Below are 20,076 nucleotides of genomic sequence, written 5' to 3' on the forward strand. Positions count from 1 at the left end.
TTAATTTGGTCCTTGGTACATATATGTGTTCTGTCATGTTAGTCAGTGTTACTGATATCCAAAAAAGATGATTAGGCAAAAAAGCATCTACATTCCTTGTAGTGGATTATCTTAGGAAAAAATTGTTATCCATATAGATCTATGCCTGGCACAAAGTCTGTAAAGGAAGTAATGCTATAAGCTAGGTGGTAGAGAACAATGACATAAGATATCTTAAGTTGATTTCTTTTAAACTATAACTACCTTTCTAGAATGATCATATCAAGTTATGTTTCTCCTTCAAGTTTTCAAATAGGTTGATTATGGAAACACTTTGGTATAGAACATACAGTAACAGAAAGGCACGATTAGCTAGGCATTAGTAACTCACACCTTTAATCCTAACTACCAGGAGGAAAGTGTGTAAGACTTTAACCTCCAACCAATCATCACCTAAACAAACCAAAAAACCCAGAAGTGATGCTATGGCTCAAGTGGTAAAATGATAGTTTTGAGAAAAAATGCTAAGGGACATCACCCAGGCCCCAAGTTGAAGTCCCAGTACTGGTATACACACACAAGTAATTATTTTAAGCAGAAAATTAAGATTTTGCATTGCTTTCCTATATTTAATTTAGCATATATAACAGCTCATCTTGTATTTTACCCAAAACAATCATCTAATTTCTCCCCTCAAAATGTCGGTATAAAGTATTTTAATTCACTTCCTAAAGCACCTTTGTTCTAATTTTAACTCAGGTTAACAAATGATAAAAATGACTTTCAGATAAATACCTTATTCATGTTGAGCAAAGGGAACATCTCCAGAATCTGTTCAGGTTCAATGATGTACTGTTCTGTTGCATGCCAGCGAGTCCGAGTCATCTGATATTTAAATTCATCTACCCTTACAGGAGTTGTAGCAATCCTGATACTGCCTGGCTGGTGGAATCCCACCACCTATGACAATAATTCCAATGAAATCTCATAAGTAAATTATTAGTTTGTACTCAAACACAGTTCTCTAATGCAATGTATAAGAAAAGAAGTTTACTATGCACTGAAAAGATAAGTACATAAAACATTTGTGTTTTACAAAAAAAGACAACTGTTGATTAATGCTCCTCAGTGCCAGACAATATTCTAAGGCCCAGAGATACTGAACAAGAGAAGTAAAGACTTTGCCTAGATGAAGTTGTCAGTGTCTGGGTAAAGACACAACAGCTCAGTACACCATTATAATAACCTGGACAAGTGCTAATGTGCGCACTAAAAGATCATGTGAAAAGAAAAGACAAGCTAGGCACCAAAGCTTATACTTGTAATCCTAACTACTCAGGAGTCTGAAATAAGTAATGATTCAAAGCCATCCCAGACAGAAAAGTCTGTCAGACTCCATCTCCAATTAACCAGCAAAAAGCTGGACTGGAGGTGGTACTCAAGTGGTAGAACACCAGCACGAGCAAGCAAGCTGTGCGAGTACAAGGTAAGGTCCAAAATTCAAATCTTGATACTGGCGGGGGTGTGTGTGTGAAAAAGAGATTGTAAAGAATCAAAATGTTGCACTATTTGTGATTGAATTAAACATGCATTTGCCATTTCTTGTTTTTGTTTTGTTTTTTTGCCAGTCCTGGGGCTTGAACTCAGGGCCTGAGCACTGTCTCTGGCTTCTTTTTGCTCAAGGCTAGCACTCTGCCACTTGAGCCACAGTGCCACTTCTGGCCTTTTTCTATATATATGTGGTGCTGAGGAATCGAACCCAGGGCTTCATGTATATGAGGCAAGCACTCTTGCCACTACGCCATATCCCCAGCCTGCATTTGCCATTTCTTGACATTCTTCCATTTGCCAAGGCCCTGGGTTACAAAGATAAAAGACACAACCCAGGCCTCAAATTGCTCAAGATCTGCCAGGAAAACCAAACAGACAAGAAACAATCACAACAGTTCTCTGGGTCAGATCAGAAAAGTGTTTGCACAAACACTGGGAGAGCTTCCCAGCTTGGGAAAGGGGGAGGGAGTGTCATTTCACACCAAGGAAGCAACAGGAAACAACAACAACAACAAAAAAAAATGGAAAGCAACAATAATGAAGAAACGGTGGTTTGAGAGAGCTTAACACTTTCCAGGAGTGAGCATAGGAACAGAGAGACAAGTGGCAAGAGGAAATATGGAGAAAGCAGGCAGAGGTTGGCCAGTGGAAGTCTCACACCTCAGGTCACAGACCATCAGCTTACCAAATGCGGGAAGCCCTATTTTCAGCAAGAAGAACAGCATGAAAATTTAAGTAACTTTCAGCCTGAGCCTATGACGACTCTGCCTGCCACTTCATTTTGCAAGTACAAGTCAATATGAGAAGGGATAAAAATAAAAGTGGAGGCTTTGAGTAAAGTACTTTTCAAAGCTGAGTTTCAATCTGGCACTCCATTGTCAGATCCTATGCAATCCAGTATCTGCCAGGCACTAAGGTTTGAGCTTACAGATATAGTAACTGACTAAGGATATTTTTAAAAGCTGCTTTTTAGTCATTCTTCATCAAGAATATCAAAACTGGGTAATTACATGGGTACTACACTTGAAATTAAGTTGATTTTGAAGCAGGTTTTCAAGCAAACTCTAGAGCTTCTTACCTTAAGCTTTCACTCTTGTTCCCTAGCAGAGTTAACAGCACACTTATCATCAGTGTCAGACACACAACTACTCAGGATGATGCATCAAAATCATCAGACAGCTTAGCTATTTCAGACAATTCCAAGTTAAATGCATTTACCTGGCCAGTTTCTTCCCCCAGTTTCTCATAAAGTTTGATGCTATAATAATGTATTTTCTTCAAGTTTATTCCAGGATGAAAGTAAGTGGTTAAACCTGCCTTTTAAAGTAGAGAAGAAAGGAATACATTAAAGAATAACATTCTTAAAAATGCTGATAGTTTATCCTCTAAGCAGTAATTTAAGGTTGCTAAGAAACAGAGAAGCACCAGCCAGTCCTTGGGGTGAGGCCACGGCAATCGCAGCTTGAGTTCTGCAGAGCATGAGGTTCATGGCAGGATACACAGTTTGAACAGAGGCACGGACACGTGCGGGAAGGACCTGAAAATTACTAGGGAAAGGATTGCCTGGAGATTCAGAAACAGGATGAGTTTGATGAGACATTTAGGAATATTTTCTACAGCTGAATATCCTTTATCTGAAACGCATGGTACTGTAAATGTTTTGGCCTCTGGATTTGGGGGTATGTGTGGTGAAGGAAACGTTTGCAAGATTTGCATATGCATACATAATGAGGAACTTTGGGGATGGGACCCAAGTCTATGCAAAAAAAAAATTCATTTAGGTTTCATATGTACCTGATACTCACCTGAACCTTCAGGCCATTGTTTTTTTGTTTGGAGCGGGGGTGAGGGAGATGGGTGGTGGGGAGGTGGGGGGTGGTATTTTGCTGGTCCTGGGGCTTGAACTAGGCTTCGGAACTGTCCCCATTCTTGTTTTTGCTCAAGGCTAGTGCTCTACCACTTTGAGCCACGGTGCCACTGCGTAGTTTGTTGGAGATAAGAGTCTCGCAGACTTTCCTCTCTGGGCTGGCTTTGAACTGTGATCCTCAGATCTTAGCCTGAGTAGCTAGGATTACAGGTGCCCAGTTTCAGGCCACTGTACTTTATACAATATTTAAAGTCACATTGTGTACAAAACAAAATTTGTATACACTGAACCATTGGAGGCCAACTGCAGGATTTTTTACCTTTGGTATCATGTCCAAGCTCAAAATCTTTCTCATTTGGAGCTCAGGTTTGTAGATCACCAGTGCTCCATTTGTGTTAGGAAGAGTTTGAGAAAGACATTCAGTGTGGACTGCAGCAAGCCATGGCTGGGGCCCCTTGAACTAGGAAAGGGTCGCCCCTCACCTGCTCCCCACCTCCCCCTTGAACAGCAATCCTCTTGCCCTTTCCTGAAATTGCTAATTTTAAGAACTAGAAAACGCCTTGTAATTAGAACCTGCTGGATAGGAGGACCAGACATTTGTGGAAGCTAAATCAGCTCCATATGCAAGAGTGGCACCTACAAATAGTTGTTGAATAAATGTGGATTAATTACCCTCTGGAAAAGATTTCTAAATATTAGTTATGCCAAGGCTTTTTTTTTCCAGTTGAGGCAGTTGTAGTATCTAAAAAAAAAATCTAGGCAATTATATGAAGCAAGTTCTCCTAATTAAGTATCTAGGACCTCAATTTGCAGCTAATTTATCCTCAGAGTGAAATCTGTTAAAAATAAAGTCTACTTAAGGATATTTATAAAATTCAGCTATAGTAGTGTTGGGCATTATGTTTCTCTGAAACTTGAAAACATTCCCATTAAATTTACTAATCATCCTTTATGGGCCAGAATTTCAGAGCTTCTAATACTTGTTCAGGCATCTGGACATTTGCACCACTATGTTTTTCATATACAAAAAACAAATCTCCGGGCTGGGGATATAGCCTAGTGGCAAGAGTGCCTGCCTCGTATACACGAGGCCCTAGGTTCGATTCCCCAGCACCACATATACAGAAAATGGACAGAAGTGGCGCTGTGGCTCAAGTGGCAGAGTGCTAGCCTTGAGCGGGAAGAAGCCAGGGCCAGTGCTCAGGCCCTGAGTCCAAGGCCCAGGACTGGCCAAAAAAAAAAAAAACAAACAAATCTCCTAAGACAGTTTTCTTGTCAGGGCATAGCAACGTAGCACAAAGCAGAAAACTGTGGAACTAAGTGCAAGTCAGGCTAACTGGCTCATGGTCAAGTACCTTGCCTCCTTCTACATTACATGTCTGCAACTCTGTATGCATATGGATATTTGTGATTTAATAACAGGGATTATACAACCTCTGTTCAGAGAACAGGGGTTCAGAGAGCCCCTGGCCTTCTGGATCCCAATTTTGTCATCAGTGTCTACCCTGCTAGTTAATGAAATGGAGATTCCCAAGTACTGGTGTGAGGTTCTGATCACCATATGCACCTCTCCAGAGCTCTAAGCCACGTTACCCAGGTGAAGACAGACGACCAGAAAGCTCTATTATCCATCCAGACTTACCTATGCCACACATTCTCTTCTTCTCCCCTCCCCAAATTAGGACCTAATGATCTTTCATCTGAAGGAATCACATGGATTCATTTTTGAAAAAGTATTACTCCAAATATTTAGCCCAACCCAATGCAGGGCTCAGGAGGCTGAGACCTGGAGAATAGTAGTGTGAAGTGAACATGGACAGGAAAAATCTACAAGACTCCATCTCCAAGCTGGACTGGAGACATGCTTAAGAGGGAAAGTGTCAAGTGGCAGAGTGTCAGATAGGTAGATAGATAGATAGATAGATAGATAGACAGACAGACAGATAGCTGATAAGTAAATGGATTATAAACCTTTAAATAAGTTAAAAATTAATGAATCACCTTAACATGAATGAAGAACATTAATAAGAAGGAAAGCTGGAGTTAAAGAGCCATCTAATTAAATACAACTAAACACTAAATACAGTGTAATGGCTAGTGTCTAGTGGCACGGCTAGTGGTCCTAACAATGCTGTCCTTAACAGTTCTCCCAACTTCCAGGAACCTGCCTCAGAAAGCCCTGAGACAGATAGATCTAACTAACTCATCCTTTATTAGTAGTTCCAAAGTCCACTCAAAGGTTTGAGAGTAACCACTAAAATATGTATGTTTCTTTGTTTACTTTATGTTATGTAAAGATAACTTACTATGTTAATTGAGATCATAAAACATGCAAAACAACTTGGAATGAGTGAAATATTTTAAATAAATTTCCTGTTATTTACTGCGTAGAAAAGTCTTTGAATATTAAGCTTATTAATCATACTCTAGTGAAAGCTATATGAATTAAATACTTCATGATTAAACTGCATACACCAGATTACAGTTGGAGTCCAGCAGTGTGATGGCCTGATTCTTGTTTTGCTATACTTGAGGCTGGTTTTAATGGCTTTAACTGTGGAAGGTGACCTCTGACCCCCCCACCCCCCACCCCCCAGTGGTACACAGGCCTAAGAAGGACAAGTGCAATCTTGATCATGCTTGCGTAGTAACTCTTCCTCCAATCTTATATAAAGGTTTCTGCTGACACTTGACTAGTGTTCTGTGTTCTCTTGTCCATTAATGCTTGTGACAAATCAGAAGACATTTTTGTTTTGTATTTTAAATAATTGGGGACAGATCGCATCGAAACTCCTCATTCAGTAGAATTTTAAATGGTTTAAAAATCTATCTCTTGCACACAGTCATGGTGACTTATCCCTGTCCTCCCAGCTATTCATGAGGTATGTTGGTAACATGGTTTGAAGCCAACCCTGACAAAAAGTGAATGAGATCCCATCACAATCAATAAACTGAGCATGGTGGTGTGGATCATGGTCTTTGCTATATGAAAAGATCACAGTCTGAGGCTCGCATTAGGAAAACACCTAAGAGATCCTGGGTGGAGGGGAGGGGGGGCTCACTGCCTGAATCCTCATTTCAAACCCAGAGGCTCAATGCATGTCTCTGCCCTGCAAAGCAACACAGAACCTCAGCCCACTTGCTTTGCATTCCCTTTGCTTTGGGGAAAACTATTTTGCATAGTTGACTTTGATCAAGACTTGGGCGCCTAAATTTCTCTAAAACTGGTTTTCTTAAAGGAGTTGAGATTAAGGGTGTGTTACATTTTATCCACTGGGGATATTAAAGAAGCCAAATCCCAGGGAATCTTGTAATCTATTCTAAAAAATGAAATCAGTGTGTAAATGAGTGAATAAGCCATTCTAATATAAAGAAGGTGCCCTTCTCAACAACAATCCGGGTGTGGAAAGGTGTCAGCCATCCCTCTCAAATCTTTCTACTGGTCTTGAGTTCCTTCTGCTTGAATGTTCTTAGCTAGATCACCTCACAGCCCCTTCGCTTCTCCCCCTGACCCTTGCCCAGGACTTCTTGGTCTCTGCTTACTGCCATCTTGGAAGGAGCCTACAGCCTCTTGGAAGGACACTTCAGCTTCTGTCATCCTGCACCTCTTAATCTTTGCTTTATGGTGCCCTGTGCTCTGAGAGCTTCCGGAGCACCAGGGACCAGGGCTGTGTCTCCACTGGAACATGCCAGGCTGGTTTGCAGCTTCCTTCCTGAACTGTACACAAGTGGCCCACTGTCCTTTAAGGAAAAGGTTCAAGACAGCCATAGAGAACTACAAGCTGGCCCTGGGAAGCTGCCAGTGAGAAGGAGGCCTGGTGCCTGGTTTGGAGCTCAGGACAGTTTGTAGGCTACACTTACTGCATGCCAGGTTGATCCAGCTGTGAGCTCAGATTTCTCCAGCAGGACCACATCTTTCATGCCTCCTTTGGCCAGGTGATAGGCTAGACTCACTCCTATACAGCCACCGCCAATGATCACGGTTTCTGCCCTGTCTTTCCACTTTGTTTCTGTAGGTGACGGGAGCCTTTCCTCTCTGGAAGAAAACACATTTTCAAAGTGATAACTTTACCTAACTTTAAAGACAGCAGTGGTACTCATTAAATATTATGTTGAAAATGAACTCCACAACTTGTGGGTGGGAAAGGGAGGGAAAACTGGGAGAGAACAAGGGGTGACAAAAAAGAAATCTATTCTTTACCTGCCTTATGTAACTGTAACCTCTCCATAGATCACCTTTATAATAACCATTAAAACATTTTACCCAACTTTGTTCTGATTAACATGCTTTCCAAACATCCTCATTTCTCTGGTGATTGTGGTTTGTGTTTAATCATCTAGACACCTAATCTCTGACTAGGCAACCTGGGTAGGGGAGGAAGAAGCAGGCATTTGGTCCATCTCATATAATGACTCTGATGCTTCGTATAACTAAAGAAATGAATAGTCTCGCTTTCTCTCTCTCTCTCTTCTCCCTCTCTCTTATCCTGCACTCTTTTTCCCTCCCTGAAAGGCTTCAGTGGATATTTTTATTTTGTAAAAAACACATTTGTAACCATTTTGTTCCAAGAAAAATCATAACCATCATGAAGGTTAGCACCTCTAAATCTTGGCTCCTCCTGTCCCTTAGATGTTTCTCAGGCACAGCAGAATGTTCTGCCTCTCACGGTTCCCGTCACTTTGCACCTGCCTCTCTAGCATGCCTATCATTTCTGATTTTTCAGTAGTTAGCATTATCTTATGGATTTGCATCATTGTCTTCCCAGCTGAGTTACGAGCCTCTCTTGGTTCTCTTCTGTTTATCTTGTCCATACTGGAAATTGAACTCAGGGCCTCCCAGTTGCTAGTCAGGCACACTACCACTTGAGCCACATCCCAGCTCCTTTTGCTTTATCTTGCATATACATTCTCTCCATTTTTGTTCAGATTACCTTGATACCTAGTCCTCTCTTCTCTGCCTTCAACATAGCTGGGATTACAAGTACCAACCTCCATGCCTAGTTTCATCATTTATTTTAATGCAAAATTGTTCCAGACTTAGCCAACAAAGGATTATTTCAGTTGATTCCTGGATGCTTTAGACACAATTACAAGAATCTTGGAGAATTTCTTTATTTTCTGGTGACACAGCAAATTCCAGGACTTTTGCTTCACTGTTTTTGTGGGGTTTTTTTTTGTTGTTTGTTTGTTTGTTATTTTGGTTTTTGCCTTTTGTTTTTGTGCTGGTAATGGGCCTTTAACTCTGGGCCTGGGCTTTTTACCTCATGGTTGGTACTCTGCCACTTGAACCACACTTCTACTTCCAGCTTTTTGTGGTTAATTGGAAAGTCTCATGTACTTGCTTGCCTGCCTGGGCTATCTTTGAACTGCTGTCCTCAGATCTCCACTTCCTGAGTAGCTAGGATTATAGGCATGAGAGACTAAGTCTCTCTTTACTGGGCTTTAAATTATTTTTATCATCTCTTCATATTCTGCATAAGAAAAGAGTAACGGATATAGAAATTCACTACTTTGGATAGAAATTCATTCTTAAATGGCCTAACGATGCCTCAGACTTTGCTTGAAACCCATATAAAGATGATCAATGATGACAATGTTAAACGTTCTTTTTCTGTGGTTCAAAAGAAAGATTGATTTGTGTTAGTAGAGTGAAAGAACAATAAAGAATGTCAGATCAGATAACTTGGGTTCAAGCCTCAGTTCCCTGCCTTAATTGAGCAACTATCTTAGGGTGATGTAGATAAAGAATCTCAGCACCTCCTCTGCCAAATGGAGCCATAAGCATTGTCTAGTTCACCGTATTCCTTTTGCTCAGTATGCCACAGTGGGTTCTAGACTAGGCAATATATTTTTTAAATACGTGGGTAGTTGTGTTAAATCCTACTGGAGCACCAGGCACCAGTGGCTCACACCTGGAATCCTCCTCGCTACTCACCAGGCTGACATCTGAGGATCGTAGCTCAAAGCTAGCCTGAGCAGAAAAGTCCCCATGAGACTCTTATCTCAAATTAGTCACTTAAAATCTGGAAGTGGGGCTGTGGCTCAAAGTAGTAGAGCACTAGTTTTGAGCAAAAGAGGACAGGGACTGCATCCAGGCTCTGAGTTCAAGCCCCACAACCTACAAAAAAAAGTCCTTCTGCATGTAATTGAGAAGGTCCACAAGTATATTCAAAAATCAAATAGAGCAGAATCCATGCCAGAGAACAAAACAAAAAAATGACAACAAAAAATGAAGGTTAGCCCTCCATTTTCTATATTAGGAACTGTAATATTTATATTGTCTCTTTGACTAAGTGCTTGCTGAAATAAAACATCTTGATGTTTTGGGATTGGGTCAATAAAAATTACTCAACCTAAATAATGATAGCATACTGCTTTTTACATCCACTGTAATCCCAGAGCTAATCTGCATGGGTCAACAATACCCCATCACTTCCAACTATTGTGGGACTTATATTCCATTGGACGGGGATCAAAACTCATACTCAACAATGAGTTCTGAATTGAAAAAGATTTACTGTTTGCGCCTGTCTGTAAGTCTTTGTTACAAATTAAACAAAGACATAAACAAGTGCTACAGTAAAATAGACTTTGAGGTAGTCCTAAATATATTTGATTTTCCCAACCAATTTTAAACAAATCAACTCAAGGATATTAAATTTGTTTCTTTTGTTCTACATGGCATGTAGCAGCCTTGGGAGTTAGGCAAAGCAGATGAGTATATCCATTTAATAGACATTCAGAAGTGTTAGGTCATATCCTGTGTAACTGATACAGAAGGAACTATAATTTGGTGGCTATTATATTCCCAGAACCAGACTAGCCTAGCACATCACAGATACTAAGTAAATATCTGTTCAATTGAAGGATGGATGGAACTCAAAAGTAGATCTTTTGATTCCAGCATATGATGACATAGTATGTAAAATAATAATGGAGTCAACTGGTAACCATGTTGAGAGGGTCTTAGCAAGAAGCCTTCCTTGAAGACCAAATAATCTGTTGAAAAAAGATGCTCCACATTGGTCTGTTGAAATACAGACCCATTAAAATAGGAATCGCCTGTCAGACTTAACAAAGACACACACCAAAACGTGCCAAGCCTGGAAGCCATGGAGATGCAGGAAGAGGCTACACTTGTAGCAAGAATACATATGCTTGCCATCTTTTGGAAATCTTGTTGCTACTATTTTTCAATCTTTGAAATGCATATGATCCTCTACTTAATGATAGTTTTACTCTTAAACACTGACTGTTGAATCCCAAATGTGATCAATAATACATGCATAATTTTTTTTCTTGTGCACATTTTTGCAGTAAGAAACAACTGGAAGCCTGGTGCCTGTATCTCACACCTGTAATCCTAGCTTCTCAGGAGGCTAAGATCTGAGGATCACAGTTCCAAGCTAGCTGGGGCAAGAAGGTCCATGAGACTCATTTCTAGAAAACTACTCAGAAAAAGCCAGACCAAAGAGGTACTGTGGCTCAAGAGGTAGAGCACTAGTGTTGAGCTCAAAGAGGCTTAGGGCCAGTTCCCAGTCCCTGAGTTCAAGCCCTGGGACAAGTGAAAAAAAAGGGAGGGGAGGAGAGGGGAGGGGAGGGGAGGGGAGGAGAGGGGAGGGGAGGGGAGGGGAGGGGAGGGTAGGGGAGGGGAGGGGAGGAGAGGGGAGGAGGGGAGGGGAGGGGAGAGGAGAGGAGGGGAGGGGAGAGGAGAGGAGAGGAGGGGAGAGGAGGGGAGAGGAGGGAAGAGAGGGAGGGGGGGAGGGAGGGAGGGAGGGGGGAGGGTGGGAGGGAGGGAAGAAGAGAACAAAAAGAAAAAAAGAATTGGCAACGGTCTAAATGTTAATAAATGGACTATTTAATTATGGTGCGAATATTGACAGGACGAAAAAAGTATGCAACTGACTTTTTTTTAAATAAGGGAAATCAATATATCCTGATATGAGACAGTCTCCAAGACAGTGATTACTCTAAAAGTAAAGTGAAAGTAACCCCAAGAACCTCACATCCGCGAGAGTCCTCCACACACCCAGGCTCCTGGAGAGGAAGGCACCAATGCTGCGGCCTGGGCCTGGGCCTGGGCCTGGGCCTGGGGCTGGGGCTGGGGCTGGGGCGGGAGGGTCTTCACGCGGGAACCTTTCCACAATGTTCCCTTGGCAATGAACCGATCGTTCAAGGAGCAATTCCGAGCCCCGTTCCCGGAGACCGACGACCGACGTGCTCCTAACTCTGAAGCCCGACCCATCCCCTAGCTCCAGCCCCCAGGGCCGCCGGGCCGGGAGCCGCACTCACCCTCCTCCGCTGCCCACTGAGAGCAGGCGCCCCGGGCAGCCGCGCAGCCCGAGACCCCGCAGCCGCTGCGCGCCCCTGCCGAGCATGGCGAAGACACCTGCGGCGATGCCCCGGGAAGCCCGCCCCACACACTGATCCCGAGCCCCGGCAGCCAGACCCTCCCCGCCCCGCAGCAAGGGGCGGGGACCCCGGGACATCTGAGTGCCAAGGGACCTGCGCCCTCGGGGCCACAGCGGGGTGACCACAGCCGGAGGTCCCTGGGCCAAGAAGGTGAGTGTGCTTCCTTGCGAAGCTCTGGTCACTGCTCTCTGAGCAACTCAAGTTCAAATCCACTGGGCAAACTCTCTGGGTCCTTAGCAAGGCTTGGGGGGGGGGGCGGGGGGAGGACACCATAATGATACTTTTCTTTCTAGAATTATCCAATGTGCAGTATTGAATTTGATTTTGGTTAATACAATATGAGGTTTGCTTTTCTTAATAGGTTAATACAATATGAGGTTTGCTTTTCTTACTTAATAGGTCTAGAAGTGGGCCATCAGGGATGCTATTACTCAGGTATATCAATAAGAAATCGTGCTCTTCTGTGGCTTACAACTGTCATCTTAGCTTCTCAGGAGGCTGAGATATAGAGGATCACAGTTCAAAGTCAGCCTGAGCAGAAAAATCTATGAGATTTCATCTCTGAAAAAAATCAGCAATAAGCTGGTCTGGAGGCCTGGCTGAAGCGATTGAGCACAATATCTGAATAAGGAAGCTGAGTAAGTGTAAGACTCTGAGTTCAAATCCCAATACTGACAAAAAGAAGAAGAGAGAAAAGAAAGAAAAGGAGAGGAGAGGACAGGAATGAGGCTCTTTTTACTAATTGATTTCACCAGCTTTGGCATGTAGCTTTTAGTGGCATGACAACAAGATGGTTGCTGTACCACCAGACATTATATTGATGGAAGGATCAAAGGGACAAGAAGAAAGGGAGTAGGCATCTACATCAGGAAAGCAACACCTTTCCAAAAATCCTCAGCCTGTTCCCACCTATGCCTCATTAGCCAATGCTGTAGCACAAAGGCCAGGCTCTGCTGCAAGGGAGCCTGGGAGTTGTTTTGGCTTTGCTTTTTAAGTTGAAATCATTGTCTCCCCCAACAAAACATATTAGCAAAGAAATGAAAGTGTGTATTAGTGAGACTAACAAGCCAGGTCACCACAAGCAATTTGGCAAAACAAAATAAAGAACAGGGAATCAGCACTTCTACTATAATTTGGCTCAGAGAGAATGTTAATTGAGAAGAGCAAGCCACAGCCTTTTGAGTACACAAAACAGGCACCTGGTTGAGCCAAGAAAGATAGCGTGGGCAATCTTTCAAACACCATTAGATACAAATGGAATAGAACCAGAGCTCTAAGAGTACAATACCACTTTCTTAAAATGGGAAATTTCTTTAAAACAAAAAAAAAAAAAAACAAGCCAGGGAGGATAGGGTGAGAAGAGCTTAGATAGTTTTCCTTTGTCTTCTCCAGGACATTTTGGAGAATCTGGACAGTGGGAGGTTGTGGTTGGGGACTGCAGCTTTCTATTCACCCTGGAGGAGAGAAGCTACGTGAAGGTGGGGCTCTGAACTCCAGAAGCTGTGGTGCAGCATCCAGATGCAGGTTAGTACTCGAATCACCTAAGACTCAGTGCGTATTGAAGTGGCATTTTACTTCAAACAAGGAATTATAGCCACGTGCTAGTGGCTTAAACCTGTAATCCTAGCTATTCAAGAGGCTGAGGTCTGAGGATAGATGTTTGAAGCCAGCCTGAGGAAGCAAAATCTATGAGACTCTTATCTCCCAATTAGCTACCAGAAAACTGAAAATGGAGTTGTGGCCTAAAGTCAGTGCTAGCCTTTAGAAAAAAAAAAAAAAAAAAAAAAAAGCTCAGAGATAGTAACAAAACTCTGAGTTCAAGCCTCATGACTAACTAGAAAATAAAAAGGGACTGTACTACTAGAAACATTGTCAGAATGTGGAGACAATGCAGTATATGTGTGAGAAAAAGGATCTCTCTCTCTGCCTTTTCCCCATATTCTCTCCTTTCTTTATCTCCCCTCTCCTTCTCCCCCCTCTCTCCCTCTTACCCTCACTTTCTCTTGATCACTCACACAAGTGTGTCTTCTTGTATAAGCATTGCTAAAATAATACATTTAAATGTTTATTCCATGAATACTTATCTTGTTGATATTCAAGTATTTCCTTAAAATAGCAAAACTTGTTACTGCTTTCATTTCATCCTGCCCATTGATGCACATTCTATAACAGTGGTGCAGTAAAAGTGATTAATGACTATCACCAACCTAAAAGCACAGGTGGCATGTTCTAGGGATGAGACACAAAGAAATGAACAGTTTTACATCATCCTCCTGGCTGGAAAATAAAAAGAATTGGAGAAAGAAACTGTGATGGGATGGGCTGGTAAGATCAAATTGGAACTTTAAGCCTATTCTTGCTCTGCATTCCTAAATTCAAGTAGGAAAATAAAGCCAAAGAATGAAATGGAAGAACTCAAATGCAAGCTGGGATTGCAATTTTGAGTCCCTCTGATTTTATTCATACGTGCATCACATATTAGACAAATATGGGGGCCTTGTCTTGGTCTCCTACAGACCAGTTATATGATCTTAAATAAGTCCTTTGACATCTGTGAGGATCCTTCTTTCATTTGTCACATGGGGCAGGATGTGACCAGCTGGAGCAGGATGTGACTTGTTGTGGGGACTGACAACCTAGCCCATGTGAGTGGCATTAGTACCCAGCAGGCATTGCCACTGCCCCACCACATACTCAGGGTTCTGTGGCACACAAAGGATCTCTCTGGTGCTACTTTATCCTTAATTTTAGAAGTTCTTCATTTTGCAAGTTCTTTTTGTGAGCCCAGAAATCCTAAAGGAGCAAGGATAAAGATATGGAGTAAAAGTGAACATGGTAAGGACCTCAGAGAGGTCCAGGATATCACCCAGGTTGTTTCTTGCTTTCCCTTGGGCTTGCTGTTGACTCGGCCTGCTGTGGGGTCCACATGCTTTGCCTTCTCTGTGAATTGCCAATGCTTCTGGCACATACATAACCTGCTCTAGCCTGAGACCAGTGGACCAACCAAGCCAGGCCATCACCTCTGCATAGAACCCATCAGGTCTTGAGGCTCATCCACAGGACAGTATGGGGGGACAGCGCCAGGCAGCGCTGAACCATTCATTCTCTCCTTGAAGTCGCCTGGGTTGAAAACTGGAGCTGACTGAAAGAGATAGGAATGAATTCGCTGCTTTTGGCTGCTTAGAGGTGGGGGGGGGAGGGGAGGGGGAAAGAGGGAGGGAGGTTGGGGGAGAGAGAGGGAAGGAGGGAGGGAGGGAGGGAGAGAGAGAGAGAGAGAGAAAGAGAGCAGCGAGAGCACCTCGGTGATGTTTACTTCTGAATTTTAATTTGAAAACACCCTGATTCCTTTGCAGTTTGTCAGCTTCACGTGGAATTTTTGAGAACAGGGTCAAATGTCATGCAGACATTCACCTTTTCTGCCAGGAAGGGCAATATGGAAAGTGAGGTAAACCAACTGAGATGAGAAACAAACAGAACCTTTCTCAGGAAGCTAAAAGATTGACTTGATGTGTTAAGACATTTCATTCCAAAATCAACCAACAATACTGATGAGTTCACAAGGGGCTCATGCCTGTCATCCTAGCTGCTCAGTAGGCTGAGCTCTGAGGATCACAGTTTGAAGCCAGCCTAGGGAGGAAAGTCTGTGAGATTCTTATCTCCACTAAATTACCTAAAAAGTCTGAAGTGAAGCTGTGGCTCAAGTGGTAGAGTGCTAGCCTTGAACAAAATCAGCTCCAGAACAATGTCCAGGGCCCCAGTTCAAGCCCCAGGGCCAGCATAAAAACAAAATATTCAACCTAAATAAAGGAGCTTTTCAGGCCCCTTTAGGTACAGGAGAAAAAAGGACCAAACAGAACAGGGCATTGGAAAGGCAGAACTATCCTTCCGTGCTATTTTTTTTTTTTTTTTTTTTTTTGGCCAGTCCTAGGCCGTGAACTCAGGGCCTGAGCACTGTCCCTGGCTTCTTTTTTGCTCAAGGCTAGCACTCTGCCACTTGAGCCACAGCGCCACTTCTGGCCATTTTCTGTATATGTGGTGCTGAGGACTCGAACCCAGGGCCTCATGTATACGAGGCAAGCACTCTTGCCACTAGGCCATATTCCCAGCCCCTATTTTTTTTTTTTTTAAGAAAAGAACTCTTGGCAGATATAACTTTCATCTTCCCATTTCACATTGTGGTTAAAAACAATTGTTAGTTATACAAAGGACATTGTGTTGTTTCTGCTTTGTCTGTCAAGGAACACAGTACTAGTCCAGAAGTGAAATTAGGTGCAATTTCCAACTTTGCCACCTATTGGCAGCATAACTTTATGAAAGACTGTATCAATCATTGGCTTTCTCTCTACAAATGGAGAAAACAATAGTCCTTATGTTTGTAGAGCTGTTGGACAGAGTAGATGAGATGGAGAATGTGGAAATGCTGTGAAATATTTTAAAGTGCTGATAGTTGTAAATGTTAATGCACATTTGTTTATTTAACAAGCCAACATTTAACGGGTACCAATAAATGTTATATATTTATTAGTTGTAGTCAATGGGCTGTTGTACGGCCAATGGGCCATAGATACAAAGATCATACAGAGGCATAGATGTTATTTTAAAGAAGCTCATGGTCAGATGTGGGAGGCAAACCAGTAGAGAGTTATTAACCTAACCAGGTGCCAGTGGCTTATGCCTATAATCCTAGCTACTCAGGAGGCTAAAATCTGGAGGACTGCAGTTCAAAGAAAAGTCCGAGAGATACCATCTCCAGTTAAGCAGCAGAAAACAGGGCTAGAGATGTGGCTCAAGTGATAGAACATTTGCCTAGCAAGCACAAAACCCTGTGGTAAGAACAATAATGAAAATCTAAAGTCACCTCCCTCAGAAGCAATGGTACCCAGCTTTGCTGCTTTCCTCACACATGTAGTTTCAAGGAGTGACTTGGACTGACTTACTTCTCCCTGATCCCAGTGTTATCTGTCGTATTCCACATTTAAATGCCAGGCTCTGGGCTCTCTCATTTCGGTGGGAAGACGTAAATACCACTGCCTGTAACCTTGCCAGGGAAGTGGCTGGCAAAGGTGATGTTTCGATGGCAGGAGGCATCTGCCAGACATCCATGTACAAATACCATAAGGATGAAGCTAGAATTAAAAAAAAATTCCAGAGAAAATGTGGACTTTTGATTGCAGAGGTAAACCTGGTGTTCGGGGAATAAGATGAAAGCTATTTTCACCAGGGAAACTGTGTCGTTTTCAGCTTTCACTAGGGTGTTGGACTGCAGGACACCCTTGTTTCCTCCATGTGGATGGGCAAAGGTTTGTTTGAGTGCACCACAGTCCAGGCCAACATTACTTGTTTGTATAATCTCTCTAAGGCCAAAGGGCAGAGCCAAGTAAGGTCTGAGCCTCACATTTGGCTTTCTCAGGTCTGGACAGTTGCAGAGCCTGATTGATCGTGATAAGCAGGATGAGAGGAAGGAGCTCAGGAAGCATCCTCTTCAAGGGAGAGGCTGGAAGGTGCTATGGGTGGGCTGAAGACAGTGAGGTAGAGAAGCCTAGGAAGTAGCAGCTGCTCAGGCTCAGCAAGGCCCCCAGAAATCCTCAACGCTAAGTAGCTGCCCTCTCCTCCCGCATGCAGGCCTTGGTCACTCCATTTCTCTGCTTTCCCTCAATCCAGAGCACACATAAGGAACACTTAAACCATCAGTAAGAATGTCCCATCACAGTTCTAGCAATTTGTGGGGAAAGACTGATTTGGGCCCAGAGCTTCAAAGGCTTGAGTCTGTGTCAGCTGATTCCATGGTTTCTGGGCCTGTGACAAGGCAAGGTTACATTGTGGAAGGACATGGCAGAGCAGAGATACTCACTTCATGTCAGCGCCAAAGCAGAGAGAGGGAAAGGAAGGAGGCATGGACAGCCTATCCTTCAGACATGCCCCCCCATGACCAATCTCTGCCAACAAGGCCCACTTTCCCATCACCTCTCAGTGACACCCTCAAATTGTGAAGCCATCAACAGACTGATTCATAAATTGGATCACAGCTATTACAATCTGTAACCTCTCAGTGGTTAGACCCACAAACTAGTGGCTAGGCTTTCAATACATGAGCCTTTCAGGGGACACTTCATACCCAACTCAGTACAGTGGGGCTGCTGCAGCTCTTCTCCAGATGGGTGAATTTATTCCTTACATGCACGACACTTTTGCAAATTCCTAAATCAAGACTGAAGAGAGAATCAGCTGTGGTGTTGTATGCCTATACTTCCACCTACTTGCTTTTGGTGGGGAGGAGGATCACATTTGAGGCCAGCTCAGACAAGCATGTGAGATCCTATCTGAAAAGTCAACCAAAAAGCTCTCTTGTGCCGTGTCTCAGTCTTCTTGTCTGGGGAATTCACTTTCCCTGCTTCTTTATGGAACACTTATGACTATCCAACTAGAAGGGACATAGAAGCATTGTGAAATACAATGCATGACCAATTATATTTTGGAGATTTCTAAGTTCCCTAAGAGTTTATATAGGTAAAAAGTTCTTGCCTTTGAAACTATAATTTCAAAGGTGTAGTTATTTAAAAAAGGAACTCTGCGGGCATGGTTTTTGTTTTACAAAGTCCTTTCACTAGACAATGACCCTTGAATGAAAATCTTTATGTTATAGTGGAAGAAATTGAAATATTTACTCAGAAAGCTATTGTTTAGTCCATTGGTTGGAGACACATCCTCAGTATTATCACATACTAGATAGTTGGTAATTTTTATGACTTTTGCAACATTTGCGCCCTACCATCCAAAATACTACTTTAAATTAGAAGCAATAAAAAAGTGACTTTTCCCTTAGTATTTTGAGCACATGGAAGAAGCTTTGTGGGCCATGGAAGTCTGAAAGGCAGCAGGGAAGCCTGTGGTAGTGACCATGTACAAGGCCCAGAGGGGACATGAGTGAACTGACACCAGGAGAATGCGCTGTGAAGCCAGGGGAAGCAGATAATGGGGCTTCCAAAATGTAACCAAGTTTGCTGAATACTGTAAAAGAAATAGGAAGAAAAAGGCAAGAAAAGAATTAACTGGGATCTGTTTTGTTATGTGTAAATCTTAGGACTGCTAATTTCTAATGTAGCTTCTATTAATAAAACAAAATGGACAAACAAAAACAAAAAGAGGAAGCCCAGCATAGGGGTGGAAGCCTATAATCCTAGCTAATTGGGAGCCGAGATCAGGAAATCGCAGTTTGAGACTAGCACAGGCTCAAGAGTTTGCAAAACCCCATTGTACTCAATGGCCAAGCACAGGTGCATGCTTGTTTTCCACAGACGAAACACTGGGGACAGTGGTGCGGACTTGTCATTCCTATTGATACCTGGGAGCATGAGTAAGAAGATCACCATTCACAGTCTGCCCTGGCACAAATGGAAATGTTACCTCAAAAATAATCGCTATAAGGTGAAATTCCTTTGGCGTACCCCCTGTGGTCACTGTATATGATTTTGGTACACTGGATATTGTATATATGTTATTGAACTTGGGAAGGGAAAGAAAAATGAGGGAGAGTATAACAAATAAGACAAGAAATGTACTCACTACCTTGTTATGTAACTGTACCCCCTCTGTATATCACCTTGTCGATAAAGTTTAATTAAAAAATAAAATGAACAATAATAAAAAAAATCACCATAGGCCAGAACTTTGGCATAGTGGTGGAGTGCTTGCTTCACATGCACAAAGCTCTGAGTTTGATTCTTCAGTACCACAGACACAGAAAAAGCCAGAAGTGGCGCTGTGGCTCAAGTGGTAGAGTGCTAGCCTTGAGCAAAAAGAGCTCAAGGACATTGCCCAGGCCCTGAGTTCAAGCCCCAGGAATGGAAAACACACACACACACACACACACACACACACACACACACACCAAAAACAAGCTATAAGAATGGTTTGGGGGCTTAGCTCAAGTGGTAGGGTGCCTGCCTAGCAAACTCAAGGCCCTGAGTTCAGTCCCCATTACTGAAAATAATGAACAAATAAATGTACAATCTCTTTTTTTCTCCAAAAAGGTGCTAACATTGTTGGTGTCAACTGTGGATCTGGGCCCTTGGCAGGTCTGCAGACAGTGAGTCTAGTGAGGCAGGGGCTCGGGGCTGCAGGGCCTGGGCTTTCCTACACCTGGCTATGGCCTAGGAGGATTTTTGGATCTCCCAGAGGATCCCTTTGTTAAGTTCAGGCACGTATAGAGGTCTCCGTATTTCTCATTATGCCAAAGTAGTGACTGCAAAACTCATGCAATCTTATAC

At 42.8% G+C, this 20,076-nt stretch overlaps 1 protein-coding gene, 1 non-coding gene and 1 pseudogene across 2 annotated transcripts in view; 1 reads left to right on the forward strand and 2 right to left on the reverse strand.

Annotated features, from left to right (window-relative positions):
- Dmgdh (dimethylglycine dehydrogenase) overlaps positions 1-11,780 on the reverse strand; it is a 66,400-nt gene extending 54,620 nt beyond the window's left edge. Inside the window, exons 1-4 of the mRNA XM_048331130.1 lie at positions 11,690-11,780; positions 7,259-7,433; positions 2,749-2,847; positions 775-939 (exon numbers count right to left, since the gene is read on the reverse strand). Of these exons, the coding sequence (XP_048187087.1) occupies positions 775-939; positions 2,749-2,847; positions 7,259-7,433; positions 11,690-11,775 (525 nt within the window). The 5' untranslated portion in view covers positions 11,776-11,780. The remainder of the gene's footprint in view (positions 1-774; positions 940-2,748; positions 2,848-7,258; positions 7,434-11,689) is intronic.
- On the reverse strand, positions 9,850-9,973 carry LOC125340252. The gene has a single exon (XR_007208731.1). It is a non-coding gene; the product is annotated as a small nucleolar RNA SNORA40 (small nucleolar RNA).
- LOC125339931 lies at positions 11,774-20,000 on the forward strand (annotated as a pseudogene).
- Positions 20,001-20,076: the final 76 nt, after the last annotated feature.

This window comes from Perognathus longimembris, chromosome 22 (assembly GCF_023159225.1).
Source record: "Perognathus longimembris pacificus isolate PPM17 chromosome 22, ASM2315922v1, whole genome shotgun sequence".
NCBI lineage: Eukaryota > Metazoa > Chordata > Mammalia > Rodentia > Heteromyidae > Perognathus > Perognathus longimembris.